The 19,460-nt window shown below is 37.8% G+C and overlaps 1 protein-coding gene across 1 annotated transcript in view; it reads right to left on the reverse strand.

Annotated features, from left to right (window-relative positions):
- Positions 1–4,448: 4,448 nt before the first annotated feature.
- The window catches only part of LOC120464043 (uncharacterized), a 36,428-nt gene continuing 21,416 nt past the window's right edge, over positions 4,449–19,460 (reverse strand). Inside the window, exons 13-25 of the mRNA XM_089117416.1 lie at positions 17,812–18,099; positions 16,156–16,392; positions 14,843–14,995; positions 14,546–14,724; positions 13,745–13,937; positions 13,472–13,591; positions 13,276–13,395; positions 12,758–12,778; positions 9,126–9,190; positions 8,828–9,020; positions 6,764–6,892; positions 6,509–6,680; positions 4,449–5,363 (exon numbers count right to left, since the gene is read on the reverse strand). Of these exons, the coding sequence (XP_088973542.1) occupies positions 5,219–5,363; positions 6,509–6,680; positions 6,764–6,892; positions 8,828–9,020; positions 9,126–9,190; positions 12,758–12,778; positions 13,276–13,395; positions 13,472–13,591; positions 13,745–13,937; positions 14,546–14,724; positions 14,843–14,995; positions 16,156–16,392; positions 17,812–18,099 (2,015 nt within the window). The 3' untranslated portion in view covers positions 4,449–5,218. The remainder of the gene's footprint in view (positions 5,364–6,508; positions 6,681–6,763; positions 6,893–8,827; positions 9,021–9,125; positions 9,191–12,757; positions 12,779–13,275; positions 13,396–13,471; positions 13,592–13,744; positions 13,938–14,545; positions 14,725–14,842; positions 14,996–16,155; positions 16,393–17,811; positions 18,100–19,460) is intronic.

Consider the following 19,460-nt stretch of genomic DNA (forward strand, 5'->3'; position numbering starts at 1 on the left):
AAGGGTGCATATTGGTACCTTCATGGTACACTTTTGGACCTAAAGGGTGCATATTGGTACCTTGATGGTACATATTTGTACCTTTAGGTACAAAAGTGTACCTTTTTGAAAAGGTACCGCCCCAGTGACAGCTTTCGTACCTTTTTTTCTGACAGTGTTGCAGGAAACAAAAAAAAAAAAAAAAAAAAAAAAAAGATATTGTGGCCAAGAATTAAGAATTCATTCACATTACCTATTTTTTTTTTTTTTGGAGGGGACCATATACAATATTAAACATAAAAGGCGTTCAGTTGATGCTAAATCAGATTTAGCCAATGGCTCATTTTAATCTGAAATCCACTGGAATTATTCATATGTTCCTTATTTTAGGTACATGTTACACTCATTTGTTCCCTTGTTTATTTAAATCATAGCCACGGCTTAAAATAACAAAATTAAAACAAGGGAACAAATTATGTGGCAAATTATTTAGCTCATTTGTTGCCTCGTTTTAGTTGAAGGGCCCCATTATGCTTTTTTGAATCTTACCTTTCATGCAGTGTGTATAGCTGTTTGTGAATGTAAAAGGACTGCAAAGTTTCGAAGATCAAAGTGCGCAAAAAGATAAATAAATAATAATTCCAGTTCAATGTGATAATATAACACATTTGCATAATGACACAACATCTACTTTGACCCACCCTCAAACACAGTAGAGGCCTGGGAGAGTTTGTTGGTTGAGTTCATGTTGTTTAGAAGACATCTGACCAATGGAAAGGAGGGATTTAGAGATTTTGAACAAACGATTTCATACCCTTTGCGAAATGAGGTTAAGCTGCAATGTATAATATGAGAAAATGAAAGTGTTTTTTTGACCTTGGAGGCAAGTAAACCTGTTGTAGGTGATCTCCAAAACAAAATTAGGAACCTTAAAAATAGCATAACAGGGGAATTTTAAATCAAGACTTACAGTAACCAGATGAAAATGAGAACTAAAATAAAGAAACAAATTACTACATTGATTGTGGTCATGTTGTAACTATAAAACGAGGGAAATAATTACTACAAAATGGCCACGATTTACCTAAAATTAGGAACGAATTACTACAACGTTGTAACTAAAAGAGGTTTTGGGAATTAATTCTTAATTTGTGGCATTGATATCTACAAAACACTTTACAAAAACACATACTTTTGTCATTGATGTGCCTGCTCACAATTCAAGAGTTGTGAGAGTTTAATAGCATTAAACTCTTGTGCGTCAAGTAGCCATGTGGGTTGTTTAAAACACCGTAAGTACTTTCACTCTTGAGTTTGGGAAAGATTTACAGCCAGATGTTGTTGGATTCATGCAGTTTCTTAACTGCACTGTTACACTTAGATTGAAAAGCTGCACTCAGCATTACTCGGAGCCCAACTCTGGATTAAATTGTTGGCAGAAAGCAAGTCGAGGGCTTGCAGAAATGACGTAAAGGGGAGATAAGGCCAGAGCATGAAAGAGCTTAGTTCACATCCTAAACTTTATAGTTTTATGACTGGGAGATAAACGCTTGCAAAGTGCAGAGTCCAAAGGCAGGACCTTAAGGGCAGCTGATAGCTCTTTCCTTAAAGAGTTTACTGCTTCTGTGTGGCAAATGCTCCAGATTCAACAAGGCGTCCCTCCCAGGTGATATAATGTCATGCCATTAACAATGTCACCACAAAAACAAAGTAAAAGAGAGAGATAAAGGGTGTCAACAAGACACAAAATATTGAGTCTTACTGAATGGAAAAAAGGTTTGTGTATAGAAGTCAGTTGTTTAGGTAACCTGAAAAGCTGGAACGTAGAATGACAGTCCTCCTCCGCCCCAGTTACACCTCTTATGTTATGCAATACAATGATAGATTTGCATGCGAAAGCCTCTCTTCTCTCAGAAAAGTTTTCTTTTGGGTCTCAGAGACCCCAAGGCTGTTTTGATGGCTCAAATATCATGAAGTAGCACTTGAAAACTTGATAACATGCCTCCATGAAAACATTAGGCCTATATTTTAACAATCTAAGTGCATGGTCTAAAGCTCACAGTGCAAGTGCACTAAGGGCGTGTCCGAATCCACTTTTGCTAGTTTAAAATGGTCGGCATGCCCGGCGCATGGTCTAAAAGGGTTGTCCCTATTGTCTTAATGAGTAATGGGTGCGTTTTGGGTATAGCGTGAAATAAACCAAGCAGAGTTGCATCTCCCATTACTTTTAAAAGTCAGTTGCGCTCGCTTCATGGCGGATTCGCTATTTACATGGGGGAATTTGCAAGCGGAAAGAGAGGAAAACGTAGAAGCGTGCAAGCAGACCATCTACAGGACAAGCCGAATTGCACCATATCTTTATGTACACAATATTAATCTTTTACATTCTAATCCTTTTATTTTTAATATTTGGCTTTGTGTGCTGCTGTGCGTCCCTGTGTGTGTAATAAGCAGAGTGTATGCGCATTATAGCACTGCTTATAGTATGTTGGCATGTAACGTAATTGCGATTTGCAAAATAGTTTCCTCACAACGTATTTCGTGTGATACATAGTTGTTATAGGCTTATATTACTAATGGGCCCTTTAAATAACAAAAAAATAAATAAAATACTGCGCCGTTGACTTTAGACCAGGTTTTTGTTGGTCAATGTTCTGTTTCAGTTGCCTCAAAATAGCAACGTGCCAACAGTGCACATGAACACATCTTGTTTTCAGACCAGCACGTCCATGGGCTGTGCACAGATGCATTTGTGCCAAATGCATTTGCTATTTAAACAACGTGACGTAAAAGGACGTGAAAGTTGGGCTGAAACTTGCAAAAAACACTTCACTGCATTGCGCCGGATGTATGATAGGACCCTATTACTTTTACTTGACGTCTTAAAGACTATAAGAAAAGACGAATAATTGCAAATATCTGAATTTGAATGAGCTGACATTAAACGGAAACAGTTACTGAAAACATTTTTGAAAAGTGCATGTCTGCTTTGTGATACATTTAACTGATGGGTTAAACTGTCAATAATGTCTGACTACTCTATCCAGAAGACCGAATTAAAATAATCTTGAGGTTAAATACAATTAATCTCAAAATATTTTTTTACAAGCTAATATTGTATTTATAATGTCCGTCCCAACAATACAGAAGCCTTATGAGTCCACAACAGAACATGAGGGTTGCATATTTAAGTTTAGTTTGATGATGTAATGCATTGTCATTTGATTACAAACATATATGATTACTAAAGCCAGAATGAGGGTGTTACCTAAGTTTTTAAACAAACAAACAAGATTTACAAGGCTAATAGAGGAAAATGAAAGTCAAAAGAGGGTAGTAGGTGAGGGCCTGATCTGCTGATGGGGAGAAAGACAATTGAAAGATTTATGACAACAATTACTGTAGAAGAGGATGGGAAGGGCGAGCGATAAGGATGGTTGAGAGAGAGGAGGTGGGGTATAAAGGGAGGGAGAAAGGAAAGTGTACATGCGGCTGCTGCCCTGCTCTTGAACCCCTCTCCCTGTGTGGGCCTTCATCTGCAGTGCAGGGCTGCTGCAAACAACTCTGATGATCTCATCTTGCAGGCCCCACACACACACACACACACACACACACGCACGCACGCACGCACGCACGCACGCACGCACGCACGCACGCACGCACGCACGCACGCACGCACGCACACACACACACACACACACACACACACACACACACACACACACACACACACACACACACACACACACAGCATAGGGATATGTGCAGGTGTCTGTCTGGTGCCTCTTGTGATTGACTGTCTGCCCTAAAAGGACAGAAGCATACTGCTGCCACCCAGGGGTGAAATGTACATACTACACTTTCATAACACTAATTCATCATCACTCATTCAGTAACACATACTAATTTACAGTGGGGACAAAATGTCCATGTTAAACACACATTGTTCAATACACACACACATTTTTACAAATTTTTATACTAGTAATATAATTAGTAATAAAAACTAGAAATATTATTAGTATTAAATTAGGGATGAATGAAAACTAGAAGTATATTCACAAGTGGTCTCAGTCTTTTAGAGCCCACTGTTGTAAAAACCATGTATTCTTATACCAGCTTACAATAAGTTTACAATAATTTAATTTTATCTTTACAACATTATTTTCCTGTTATCTCTGTAAAGCTGCTTTGAAACAATCTGTATTGTTAAATGTGCAACGCATTCTCATCCCAAAGCGCCATATACAACGCTTTTGCAAAAGCGTAAATATCCAACGCACATGGCACCCTTTAACGTCTAATGGGACGCTTCGGTTATGGTTAAGTTTAGGTATGGTGTAGGGTAAGGGTTAGACCACTAGGGGGCGCCTTCTGCCCAAATATATCTGCGTCTCATTTGACGTTAAAGGGTGCCATGTGCGTTGGATATTTGCGCTTTTGCAAAAGCGTCCTATATGGCCCTTTGGGATGAGAACGGGCTCAAATGTGCTATATAAATAAAGGTGACTTGACTTGACGTCCGGAACCTTGTTGAAAAGGTTATTTTTGTTCATTTTATTTAAGGACAAGTACTAGTGGGTGTACAAATATCATAACCGATACAAAGTATTTGAGTGGATTTGAGGATGCTATATGTTTGAACATGCATACATATATAATATATATATGACTTTTGTCTTATGTGCAATATATTATTGACCATTAATTCAGATTCTGTTAAAGAATCACATAAACAATTTAATATTTCATCCCCAAAACAACAAACAGGGGAAAGGGAAACAAACAATTATTAAACATTTAACATTATTGTCTGGCATTTAAACACATTTTACCACAATTCTTATTACCATAATGCATCCAGACCTTTTTAAGAATTTGAATGGTCCTGCCACTGCTGTTCAGATGTTTCTCCTATTATTTGAATATTTTTCGACCATAGCTTCCTTCTATAATGTCAGTGCCACATGAGTGCAACTAATGTGTGTCAGTTGATCATTTTGGTGAGATCATTGCATATGTTTTTCTTCAGACAAATTAGTATCTTCAATTTAGCCAATCGCTGTTCAACTGAGCTTGTTGCTTACAGATCGATTCTGCATGTGGTACTCTTTCACTCTCCCATGGGACTTTTTAGTATACATATTACTGTATTGGGATTTCCTTTACGCACAAATGTTGCTACTGAATCTACATTGATGCTGGGTGAGCCAGACAATACAAGCGCACTGAGCCTGTGTTATCGATACCGACGCTTCTGTAGTGGTGTGAGGTTGTCAAGGATACGTGGGCTGCCATGGGTGTTATATTGCAGTGAGGGATCTTCAAAGTTGAATGGGGGGTTGAACTGCTCCTGAATGTACTCGGGCAGCAGGTGAGGAATACTTGATGGAGAGAGAGAGAGAGAGAGAGAGAGAGAGAGAGAGAGAGACAATGAATGCACTTCAGGGACTCAGACTGGTTGGTTTATGCTTAATCATAATAAGCAGCAAATAGCATTCTGTCTTCTGAATTTGTAAGGTTGTCAAGTAATTTGTTGAGGTCAAATTGTAAAGAAAGACTGCATGCCTGTGCACATATATATTCAAACATGCGTATCTATTGACTAAACCCGTAATACGCATGTGCACGCCGATTTGCGTTTTGTAAAATTAATGCGGAGATGAAATCATTTTCAACTCTTGAACCTTGGAACTTATTTCAAGGTTAACGTTCTCGAGCCACCAGGCACAATTGTCGTGCGGATGAGCGGGCCGAAGCACGTTAAGGGTTTTCTGTTAGAACGGTGTCGTGTAGTCGGCCCCAAAGTTATAACTACCGGTAATGATCTTTGCAATTTATTTATTTAATTTAATTATTTGGATCCGTATTATAAAATGAAGATCATTGGAACTAACTAGTAATTACTGAAGTGTTACTACATGATCTAGTCATGATTTGTGCAACCGTTTGAGATTTTTGGTGAACTTTAGTATACTTTTAGAAAATGTCTTTAGTAACACTTGAGTAATTACTAGTTAGTTCCAATGATCTTCACTTTATAATACGAATCCAAATAATTAGAAATTCCCACAGAAGTATCTAGTAACACTTTCATCTGTGAGCTATTACTTACTAATTCGTTAATAAGAATTTCTTTTAGTTAATAGTAGTTACTAGATTGTTAATAAACTTTTTCAGTAGTTCTCTGGGAAGTATTAAAAAAATAGTAGTTATTGATTACTTAATAGTGAACTACCACTTTCGTCTGTGCGCTATTACTTACTAGTTCGTTAATCAGAGTTTCTTGTTAGTTAATAATAGTTACTAGATTGTTAATATTGTGTTACTCATTAGTTTTTGTGTAGTTATTCATTAATGAAGGAACCATATTCTAAAGTGTTACCCTTAAATGGACTATTATCACTGTAAAGCTGCTTTGAAACAATATTATTAAAAGCGCTACATAAATGGGGGTTACTTGACTTGACTTAAGATTGCTTTAAAAAATCCCCTACAATGTCATTGAATGTGTGATCAGGACACTTACTCCCCAGTGATAGTTTTCTTTCGTGAGCAGCAGCAGAAGCAGGCGAGGGCCGCCAACAACAGCAGCAGCAGGAGGGGGATGCCAATGCCCAGGACCAGACCCAAAATTAATGCCCTCTTATCGTCCTTAGTTTTATCACCGGGCGTGTCTGTGCTGTTAACACTTTTCCTGTCTGAGACGGACAAAACAACATTTTTATGAAAATCTAGCGAGCAGATTCAGGGCCTGAACGCTTTTCTGTGGTGATGCTCTTACCAAATATGCATGATTGTGACTCCTTCTTTAGATCAGTGCCATTGCACACACACCTGTAGCCACCATAGGTGTTTACACACTGGGATGTTTTTGAACATGGAGCCTCATTTGTCTTGCATTCATCAAGGTCTAAATAAAACAAGGAATACAAAGTCAAAAGACAAGGAGTAGAACTTAAGCAGTCATAACAAGCACAGTGGAATAAATGTTCACATCTTATTTCTAATACAGTTAATAAGCTCTATGCACGGCATGACGAAGTATTTCCGATGAAGGTCTAAGGATACTGGATTACTTCCGCCGATCGTAGAGTCCTATGCTATACCAATAATTTTTATTGGCTTCTATACTCTCTACATTTTGAAGACTTTGCCATAATCCTATTTTCCTCCGCTTTAAATCTTGCATAAAAACATCAAAAGCTGGGATAAAATACAACCAACAGAACATTTAAAACTGAATCAAAAAGTTAAACAAACATCTTTAAGATGTTTTGTTTACATGTAAAAAATAAAAAAAAAAACAGTTACAAACTGAAACAGGAAGTGTTTCTGGACCAGTGTTGTTTACATCTTGTGAAATGGTCTATACAAATACATTTGAATTTGATTTAATTTAATTAAACAGTGTCAGTTGCATCCCTTCACTGCCATTGACAAATCCTAGTCTCATGGGATGGCAAAAGTTTCCATTGTATGCGCACTTCAAAAAAGGCGAATGTTGACGTATGGTCAAAAGACGTCCCAAGACGTCAGTTATATGACGACTTGGGATGAGACTGTGTTATCTCAAACCATTCAACAATACTGATTCATTCAGAAACAACACGACTCTCAGTTGCTCTGAGACACACTGCAGTTGATCATACTTTGACCGTTTTTCATTGGCGAAGTAAAAATAGACAAAGTACTTGGCAATACTGTGTCTAAAATATAAGCTTAACTTAAAATTTCACAACAAAAACGGGTTTATTGAATTCACGTATAAAATAAATATCACACTCACAATAAGGCTGAATGTCAGGTCTGACACGTTAATGTATTAACACGTAATACGCTATAATTAGGTGAAAGGAAAAAGACTGACATCTCTCTCTTTTCATACAGATTACATCAACTGAGAATAGTTGCTTTTTTATATAAATTACTTTATTTAAAAGTAGAGAATTTAAACTTTATAAAGAGAAATCTTTCGTGTCTCTGTGACAAGTATTTAATGAGTTACAGTTCATTTTTCAGACGCGTTTCAGAAACATTTTTGCGAAGACAGAGTGAGCTCAAAGCGCACCCTGTTTATATTAGTTATTTTACAAAAACACAAGGTTTTGATGTTAATAAGAGTGTACACAAAAAAGAAGACCCTCTATTGAGAATGAGGAATTGACGTCATTTTACAGTGCCCCTCCCCTTTCCGCCATGTTGGTTGGATTCCCACGGCAAAACAGTATTGATTACGTGTGTTTTTAGCTCGGTTGTTTTACCATGCCTGGACGTAACTGCTGCGTTAAAAACTCCTCCAGTAACTCACACGATACATTTGGAAAACATAGAAACAATGGAATTCAGTTTTTGGGGTTACCGAAATGGACACAGCGGGCAGAGTCTAACCTGACGAGAAGACGCCGGATTGCTGGGTTTGCTAATGCCTTTAGTATACGATTGTCATTTGTCACTGTTTGCTGTGCCTTACCGAACATATGCAAAAGTGTTGTTTGAGTGCCTTGTTCATTACTTTTTTATTTCATTGAAATAAATGTTTGAAACAACTTGATATCTCCTACCATCATGGACGACCGGCTCCGACCCCGCCCAAATAGGCACGTGACTCCTCATTCTCAATAGTTTATAATCATGTATTGATTTTATTTATATGACCATTAATGATGGAGTATTTTAAGTCTATGTTGCAGCTACAGTATGTGAAAAAAAACAAAAAAAAAAAACGATCAAAACGCGGGGACTCGTTTTTGGTCCTCAAAGATGTATAATGTTGTGATTGACAAATCAAGTGTCCCACAGAGCTCAGCTGTGTAATAAGTGAAAATAACATATTACATTTTCTTACCCTCCACATAGGCTGACCGGATGCCGTAGAACTGTCGGACTCTGGAAAGGTAGTCCATGACATACCAGTGCGGCGTGTCGCTGGACACATTGATCCTGTACTCGCTCAGCCCGCCTGCTAATGCTGAATCAGGAGCTATAGCACTGGCGTTGTAGAACTTGTTCTGGAAACCCATTGACAGGATCTTCTCCAGCTGCAGAGAATGCAGAAACGTTAACGCTAAACACAGATGAGATTATGACATGACATGTCTTTGAATTCATCTGATTTATCTGATTTCTCAGATCCACACACTGACCTGACTCAGTCCCTGTCCGGACTCCTGATTTCCCCAGTTCATGGACACATTAAAAACATTCCATCCTGGAGAAAAAAGACATTGATGTTGGTCTCTCCTAAAACATGATGAAACCCAAGTGGGATTTCCCTGTTTTCCTTCCTACCTGCTTATAATAATACAAGCACTATCCACCTTTTTCCATGACACCTTCATTTCATTTGTTATTTCATACCTTGGATGAATTATGGGAGTAATTTGTGTTAAACTTTAAAAAAATCAGCAAAATGTTCACTTTATGAATGCAATAGTAATCATTTTCAAAAACTGGAAACAATGAGATGACATTATTCTATATTCACCCTTCAAATATTGAACATTAAAAGGAATTTAAAAGTGTAAAAGTGTTAACAAATTGCCACAACAGACAATGAATAATCCAAAAGCTTGATTATTTCCACAGCATTATTGAAAATAACATTACGGATGTGTTAATTATCATTGTAGTAATATATGTCTGTATTATGCAACATACTTGATCAAAAATGTTCATTAACTGGAACATTAAGTGATAATATTTCAAAGCTATTTCCGACCTGACCTGTTTTAGAAACATTCAGTAAACACGGCTAATAGTGATTAGAAGTCAAAAGGGGAGACGATTACATTTTAAACTAAGACAAACCTGGAAAGATTTGGGGAGAAAAGAACGAGAGATTCTTGCATTCTAGTGCTTTTGAGTGAATTATGCATGCATCGTAAATTAAACCAGGAGAGCAGATCACACATGCATAGGTAGTATGTTCTATTTTTTCATACTGTGGTCTTTAAAAAAAAAAATAATAATAATAATCCAAGGCGTCACCTAACTGACGCCTTGGGAAGCATTTGACCATGCTTCAATATCTGATGCTTTACTCCCGTTTCACCAACGCATTCTCACCCCAAGGCATCACCTTTGACCATGCTTCAATATTTGACGTTTTAGGCGCCCTTTAGCGTCACTTACATGACGCGATCCTACGGCGTCATTTAACTGACGCTAAAGGAAAGCGTCAGTTAGAGGACGCGGTTAGGTTTAGGTGTGGGGTGGGGGTAGGGTACACGCGATCCTAGGGCGTCATCTAACTGACGCTAAAGGGCGCCTAAAGCGTCAGATATTGAAGCATGTCCAAATTCTTCCCAAGGCGTCAGTTAAGTGACGCCTTGGGGGTGAGAATGGGCTGGTTTCACACATACTCCATTTGCAGTGCGTATGCGGTCCGTATTTTTTTCCGTACCCATGTTAACAGGTTAGAGCTTTCACACTGCACGCGGATGCAGTCCGTCGATCCGTTCCAGTTGCGGTGCGTATACAGCAGTGCAGAGATCGTTTCCGTACCGAGTCTATTTCTGCTGTGCTGCAAACGCAGAAATAAAGTGACAGCGCACGGTTCGTGGTCAAAATGAACTCAGATTGACCTCGAAATGTAGTAGTTTCACCATAAATGCATTTAATTCAATAAAATGTAGTAATCTCTCCATAAAGGTATTTAATTGTTTCATATTTTTACTTTAAGACATCTTACAAGTAATGCATGGAATTGTATGCATTCGTTGTTTAAATCGTGTTTAAACGAGCATCCGTCCATTCAAGTTTGTAAAAGAGAATCGCAAAGCCATGGCAAAACTTTTATTTTAAAAAAAGTTACTGCATACATATTTTGATTACCAAAAACCAGGACACATGGCCCAGAAAACAAATGATACTCGAAGTTTACTCAAAGCTGCCTTATTAATTTCAAAACAATTAAAATGGCTATGCCCTCTCTGTGGATAGAAAATTGTTGTATTAAGACACAAAATCAGATAGGCTTCTCAGAGGATACTCAACATGTTTTATTATGACAGGTTGGTTTAAAAAATAATGAATGAAATAATGATTAAAAAATAATCTCTCTTCTGTATTAGAAAAATAAATATATCAATATTAATTAACTAAAAGAAATACCTTCAAATTGAACAAAAATACCTCTCACAAACGTACAAAAACGAACTAGTTTCCTTCCTCTTTATCCTGTTTTTCCTCCTCATCCTCCTTGTCTGCTCATCTCCTATATTTTGCTATAAAGCTGATCTTTTCCAGCGTTTTTTTTTTTTTTTTTTAAACCAGGACATCACTTTATAAAAAACGGCCAGGAAGGACGTGAAAACAGGACTGGGATAACAGGACTGTTGATCACTGGTCACGCTATTGCTGCATAACTTCTGATTTTGAAATAAAAATAGCGAGTGTTTGTGGTACAGCTCACGCAATGCAAAAGCAGCATATGTGAAAGCACTTTAGCGCGTGCGGCTCCTGTACCGGATACGCACCGCAACATTCACCGCATACGCACTGCAAACGGAGTATGTGTGAAACGGGCGTTAGGCGCCCTTTAGCGTCAGTTGGATGACGCACTAGGATCGCGTGTAACCCTACCCCTACCCCAGACCTAAACCTACCCGCGTCATCTGACGCTTTCCTTTAGCATCAGTTAGATGACGCCGTAGGATCGCGTCATGTAACTGACGCTAAAGGGCGCCAAAGAAGCATCAAATATTAAAGCATGGTCAAAAGGTGACGCCTTGGGGGCAAAAGAATGCAGCTACTGAAAAGAGCTCTTGCCATATATATTCTTGTTATATCATGTCACATTCAAATGCCAAGGTCTGAAAATAGAACACGAAGGACATTTTACAGCTCATTCAGTGAAACTGAAGGATAAGGATTATTTGTTGGGCCACCTAATGATTTGAAATGATTTATTTCAGTCTTTTTGAGTGAAACTTTCCACAAACTGCATGTGCCTCCCATAACCTGAAATGTAGCTGTGTTAGGAAAAAGGCGGATAGCTGGGATGTCCAATCCTGCTTCTGGAGGGCTACAGTCCAGCTGAGCCTGAATCAAGGTCTTCGGGACCTCTGCTAAGTCTTTTAGGCAGGTGAGTTGGAGCAGGTCGCAGCTAAACTCTACAGGACGTCAGACACCTGGCAGGAGCAGGATTGGACGCCCTATACTTCAAACTCATCCAAGTGGAATGGTAAATAATTGGATTAATAATTTTGGTTTAATGTATTTAAATGGCAGGATAACAGTTTTACTAGCCATTGCCGTTCTCGACAGGAGACGAGATTTTCTATTGTCAGCTTAACACGTCACTGCCACCACTCTCTTTCAAGAGACCAAAACAGATTTTCATTTTATCTTGTGTTTTTTTACAGCTTATAAAGTGTGATGATACTACAGTATGACTAATCCTAGATTAAGACAGAATGATAAGACAGAAAGATAGTACAAATGTATTGGGATAGAGGGCTGAAATGTTTCAAAATGTTTTAAACAGCTTATCTTAAGACCTGTACTTTTTATAAATAAATGTATAGCTGTAAAGTTAATTGTTAAAAAAATAAATAAAAAGACTGAAATTACACTTTATTTCTACATTGTCTAAATTCCTACATTAAAATTTCAATGATGGCATTCTAGACCAAATATCCACCCCTTTAATTGTTTAACAAATCGCAACCCGATCTATAAACCTATAATATTTATATTATATTATATATTATTCATTTAATTTCATATAATATATAATGTAATATTAAAAGTGAATCAATATACACAGTCTTACCTGTAGGATTAGCAGATTCACCTAAAAAAAAAAAACAACGTAAACAAAAGTTTTGCATATGTTTTACATAGATGCTATAAATATAACGTATAAATATTCTTTTTGAGTATACAAATAAAATACAAATTATTGTATAAATATTTGAAACCAAAAATATAAAAACTAATATGATCCTAGTTCAATATAATTATAAAAATCTTGCTTATATGTGAAATGTATTACAAATATTTGTGCATATGCCCTTTATTAAAATATTATTATTACACTGCAATAATCTCTAAAGCATTAACACATGTTGAGCAGCAGATGTCCTTTTGTCTATCATGATACAAAGCAATTGTTTAAACCGATTTGAGGATTCAAAATGTCAATCAATCACTTACATTACATGGGTATGGTAAATGAAAAGTTCAAGTTGTGCTAATTAGTTAAATAAACTTGAAGTATACTTTATTTTGGTAAGGGTAATAACTCCTGGAATTATGATTTTTTAGATATTACCGATTCAAACCACTTACCACAGCCATCAGTATTTGTGGTGTTCTGATAACGGCATAAGCACCGCACCGATCCTGGCATGTTCACACACTCAAACTTAGCATTGGGACATGCTGAGGGGTTCAGACACTCATCAATATCTGTGGGAAACAAACATACTTGAGTGCAAGTGTGTCTTAAAGAATGCCTGTGGGACTGTGCATTCACGTGGCATACCTGAGCACTCTTTTCCATTGCCAGTGTAGCCACGCTTACATTTACATGTATAGTTGTAGCCAGTGCTGGTGCAGTCTGCCATCTCATGGCAGGGGAAGGGGAACGGAGGGAGGCAGAAGTCTGTGGGACAGAGTTAGATCAACTTTGTTAAAAAAAAATATATTTTTAGTGTCGTTCTGATTCTTAAATGTATTGGATGCACTACATTTGAAACAGTTGCAATGAAAAATAGCTAAATAAAACACTAAGTGGGCCTTTTAAGTAACTACTGACCATTTTCGAAGCATTTGTATCCTTGTTTGTCCTTGGACACAGTCGGAGGAGGACACTGCCCACATGTGAAGAGTTCTGCTTCTTTTTGTCTGATGCATTCCACACCAGGAAAACAGGGTTTACCTTTACACACATCTGTTCTGTTATCACAGTACTTGCCACTGAAACCCGGTAGACAAAGACATCCCACAACCTATACAGAAAAACACATTTGTTTAGGAAGCATTAAATGTCTGTGTGTTCAAATTACCCTCAACACCACTCTACACAACGGAATAGCATAGAATTCACTTGACTCTTCATGAATCCGTAGCTAAATTTAATTGTAAAATAAGAAGAAAAACAAAACGTATATTTTCAAATATTTTTCAGTATACTTTGTTGAAATTGCATAAATACAACATTAATAATGTTTCAAAATATGTTTATTTCAAACAAATCTCTTTTTTAACCATTCTAGTCTTAAAAAATTCCTGATGTATAACCATCTCCACAGCAGCACAACAGTTTTTAACACTGATAATAATATTAATTGTTTCTTGAGCAGCAAATCAGCATATTAGATTTCTGAAGGATCATGTGATAGACACTGAGGCCTGGATTAATGATCCGGAAATTCTAGCCTTGCCATCATATGAATAAATGACGTTTCAAAATCTATTCAAATAAGTTTGCGAAAACTGTATTTATTGTATTTTTGATCATAAATGCTACTAACTGGTGGTATCATCATCACACAAAAATAAAGTTCCTCTGCAAACAAGTACTGTATCTGTGTGCAGGGTTAAAGACGCCGAGTACCTGAAACTTTCCCAGCAGAAGGTTCTCAGCCACGCTGTTGTATTGGCAGCTTCCTCCATTCAAACAGTTACAGAGCTGCAGAACAGGGGTGATCAAGGAGCTGGATGTTTGATCACTCACTTGAATTGTCAGATTCACTGGCTGAATACTGGAAGGAGACCACACGAGGATACCATCACCTTCAAGACACACACACACACACAAAATTGCATTGTGATATATCAATGCACCAAAATGTGCATATCACACTGTAAGCAGGCTAAGTTTGTAAATAGAAAGCTTTGCAGTAAGTCTTACTGCTGCCGATGGTGATCCGAGGAGGGCGTGGTAGGGCCAGGGAGAAGATGATTTGGTCTCTGTTTGGATCCTGGGCTTTAAACTGAACTCTAACTGTACTATTGACCTTACACATGATAACAGTTGGCTCTGTCACAATGGGCGGCAGGTTACCTGTTGAATACAAGCAGAGGGAGAGGATTATTAAACACAAATGTGAAGAGTTTATCTTGAGATCTCTTTGGAAATCTTGTCAAATCTGAGGACAGTTTGTAACATTGTCCCAAGTCCCCCTGTGGTAAAAAACAAACTTTTAATGTTGTTTATATGTCTATGTGGTGTTCTTAATAAACCATTTGTGCACATTCATAAGTCAACACCATTGCTGAGAATTTTCTCCTTAAAACTGCAGTGAATCAAAAATAGTCTGAAAAACACGGTTTGAAAAAATGCTGGTGTTTCTGACGTCACAAATTACCTTGTAACCAATCACGTCAATTTGTGCGAGCGGATCTCTGTGATGGAGTGGAGACGGGGCTATTGCACATTCATAGATCCGCGTGTACTAAATGTGTCAATGGTGTCGAGTTACATTCAAGCTATATTAAGACATGAAGACTTTTTTTTCAAGCAAAAAACTTTTAAATATGTAATATTGGTGATCAAAGACGATGATTGACTACAGGGAGACTTTAAGCAAAGTCTCAATTTGCTCTCCATTTAATCTCATTCAATTTATTTTCCTTTTGTGATTTCTCTTTTCAAAGTTATAAGCATAAAATACAGCACCATTCAAAAGTTTCAGTTTACTAAGTTTTTATTTTTAAAGAAATTGATTTTTACGGAGGATGCATTTGATTTATCAATAATGTAATGGCATTTATAACTTTGCAAAAAATGTCAAAGAAATGCTGTTCTTATCAATCAACCAAAATATTAAGCAGCACAACTGTTTTCAACATTAATAGTAAAATGTTTCTTGAGCCGCAAATCATCATATTCTGAAGGATCATGTGACAATGAAGACTGGAGTAATGATGCTGAAAATTCAGCCTTGCAACACAGGAATAAATTACATTATATCCAAATAGAAAACAGTTATCTTAAACTGTAATAATAGGCTATTTCACACTATTATGGTTTTTACTATATTTGTGATGAAAATAAATGAAGCTTTGATGAGCATAAGAGACTTAAAAAAACATTAAAAAGGCTTACCAACCCCAAACTTTTAAACATAAGAGTATGCTTTTTTTTTTACTCTAGGCAAGTTTTTAGTTTGGTTAAGATATTTCTGTGTGTTATAGGTCAGTTAAAGTGGATGAGCATCTAACCGTAGATTTGTGTTCGGTTCTGGAGATGCTGCTGGTCTTTCAGAACATCCAGGCCGAGGTTTGTGTTTCCTGTGGCTAGGATGTCATGTACACACTGCATGCTGCCCTGGCAGGTCTGACTGTGTTTGGCAAGCACATCTGGGCTCACTGAGGACATCAGTTGCTCTGTCATGATGGGATTGAATGGGGCACTAGGAGGCTCTGAGAATAGAAGACTTTCTGGAGCAGGAACAGCCCCTGTGAAAAAAAAGTCAGGAAATCTTAAATGAATGCAGTATTCCTTTTCTTATAAGCCCCCCCCCCCCCCCCCTTTTTTTCTTATCGAAGGGCACATATTACTAATGTGCCCTTTAAATAACAAAATAAATAAATAAAAATAAAAATAAAATACTGCGCCATTGACTTTAAACCATGCTTTTGTTTATCAATGGGTCTGTTGCCTCAAAAATATTTCAGTTGCCTCATTTCAGTTGCCTCAAAATAGCAACACACACTGCCTGAACACCTCGTTTTCAGACCAGCACGCCCATGGGTGCACAGATTGACACAAATGCCTTTGCTATTCAAATAACATGGCGCAGGACCTGAAAATGATATCTGTGTGGGGTTGAAACTTCCAAAAAACACTTGCATGTGTATTAAAGGGCCCTAGTTTTCGATTCCTTAAACGCTCTTAAAAGTAAAGGTTCTTAATTGGCATCTTTTTTCATGAAGAACCCCCCTTTTGGAAAGTGCATTTTTAAAAGTGAAGGATAAAATGCCCCTGATCGCAAAGGCATTTGGGATTTGAAATTCCTATAACACCATTTGTGAAACTGTCCAGCAGCAAGTATTGTAAGTTCCTGTTTTTTCAGTATGAACTCATTTAATTCAAACAGGAATTGGAATTATTCAAATTATGATTCTAAAAAGGCAGTGGTACACCCTAGTTAAAAAGGATGAATGTATGGAGTTAATTTTGTACCATAATTAAAAAACAAATCCAGCATTTTGCAAAGAAACTCAACCCACTTTGTAAAGGAAAACTCGACTTGCAAACAAACAGAAATCAATTTGCAAGTACTGTACAAAGGTCAATTTATGCGAAAATGCAGTGGAGTAACAAATATGTACTGTGTTTTACAAATATAAATAAATGAGCCTATATTTCACAAATAAATACAAACCATCCAACAAATTGCATGTAACCTTTGAACAAATACTAAATCTAGTGCATATCTGTCTGTTATGATTGTGAAACACTTGGCTTTTAATGAGATCTCTCGGCTGGATTTTCTCTCAAATGTGTCCAGGCAGATTTTCTCACAATCACAAATGCAGATGAGCAATCCTCTTCTAAAACAGTTGATGACGCTAAACTAGGGCATTAATTTAGTGCTAGTCTCCCGGAAGAAGCACTGATTTGAAACGCGTGCTTGCCTTTGACTACAGTTGAGGAAACAAGTGAGTTTCAAGTTTTCCTTTGCAGAGCAGATCGAGTTTGTTTGCAAAATGCTGGATTTATTTGTTTAATTATTGCACAAAATGAACCCCATATGAATGCCAGTTCAGTACTGGTAAACACATATTAGTTGTACATTTTTTATCGAGTTTGCAGTTTCTACAATATTTCATGTTTTCTCACAAATACTGAATCCAGCTGAAGAGTACACATACATGATAGTCCAAAGGGAAGCAGACTCTGTTCAGAGGGGATGTTGTTATTTAGAGAAGGCACCAGCCGGCCATTGGAAAGCAGGAAGTCATCTGTCCTGTTGGAGCTCCAGTGGCCCAGCAAACCCAGTGTACGGTTGTAGAACCTCTGAGGAACCTCCACCAGAGCGCTCAGCCTCCCAGCATCGCCTCTCCACACCACCACGTACAGGCCCTCGCCATACACCACTGCGCAGCGACTCGTAGAGGTACAGCGCACTGCAAAGCCTTGGTCCTCTACATGTATCACACCTGTCAGAACAGCAGTGGGCGATAGGTTAAAACTAAAACAACAACTGCATAATATACGTAGTAGGTGAAAAACAGTTTGTGAAAAGAATGTCCAAACATTCACAGTATTCATAAAACAGTAGGCGATATATGACCTGCTACTTCGGGCAAGATTCTGAAGTGTGAATAATGGACACTTTACTATAAGTGAGGTAATGCATCTGACATTGGTAGCGCGCATGACAACCTGACACCATTGTGAATGTAGTACGTCTGGATTAAATTCATATTACATGCATTAATGCAGAAGTATGAAAGCATGCGAGTTCGGACGTAATCAAGATGTTGAGACACCTTTCCATTTAGTCTTGTTATCTGTTATCAGGTTTTAGACAGAACTAGTCACACTCACACACTTGTGTGGACACAATTGACAGGGTTTATTTTTCCTTGAACTTGAATCTAAATTGTGTGTTTACTGTAAGAATTTGTAAAACTAAGACTTTAAAGGTGTAGTGTGTATTTTTAGCGATATCTGGCGGTTGGGTTGCGAGTTGCACTCAGCCCACTGCTCACCCCTCCCTTTCAAAGGCTACGGTGGCTAAAACGGGACAAGCATGTCATTTGTCTGAGACAGCAGAGAATAGCCAGAGTTAGACAAGAGTGTGTAACATTGTCACTGTTTCTGTACCATAGTCCATTATAAACCACATCATGGATAAAGTTTACAAAGCCATAGTCAGGTGAGGATCAAGGGTCTTAATATATAATAATAATAGTAATCAGCTGATTTTACACACATGTAACCAGCACATTTCTCCCCACATAGCAAACCCATAATACAGCGAGGGAGAAGAACCACATGAAACTATGCAACTATATATTTATTTCTAAAAGTTTAGATGGCTAATATGAGCTGTTACTGTGGCTGAACTGGTTAAAGCCTAGTTTAAACTCATCCACATGAGCCCAAAGGTGCATGCGGCAAAAATGACATGATCGTAACAGTGCGCGCGCCTCCGCATCCCCTACACCATTTACGACACACAATAGGCTTTTTTTGCTCTTCACGATAAACTTAAAATGCTTCCAAGATCAACTTGTCGACGGCAATCGAAGGGTTGGTGATTCCTGTAACATTACTGTTTTATGGTCAATGACAAGAGTACTAATCAGCTGTCTCATAAACGCTACCAGCACATTTATCCCCACATAGCAAAGCCATAAAACAGCGAAAAGTTACATGAAACAGTCCCACTACCTATTTTACACCACTGACAAGGGAAAAGTCACTACTCACTGTGTTTATGGCTAGCTTTCTGCTACTTCTCTTTCAAGGTAGAGACGAAACGCGCTCTGTAGCGCTGTGTGTTTGCTGTCGG

Source organism: Pimephales promelas, chromosome 11, assembly GCF_988280905.1.
Source record: "Pimephales promelas chromosome 11, fPimPro1.hap1.1, whole genome shotgun sequence".
In the NCBI taxonomy this organism is placed as follows: domain Eukaryota; kingdom Metazoa; phylum Chordata; class Actinopteri; order Cypriniformes; family Leuciscidae; genus Pimephales; species Pimephales promelas.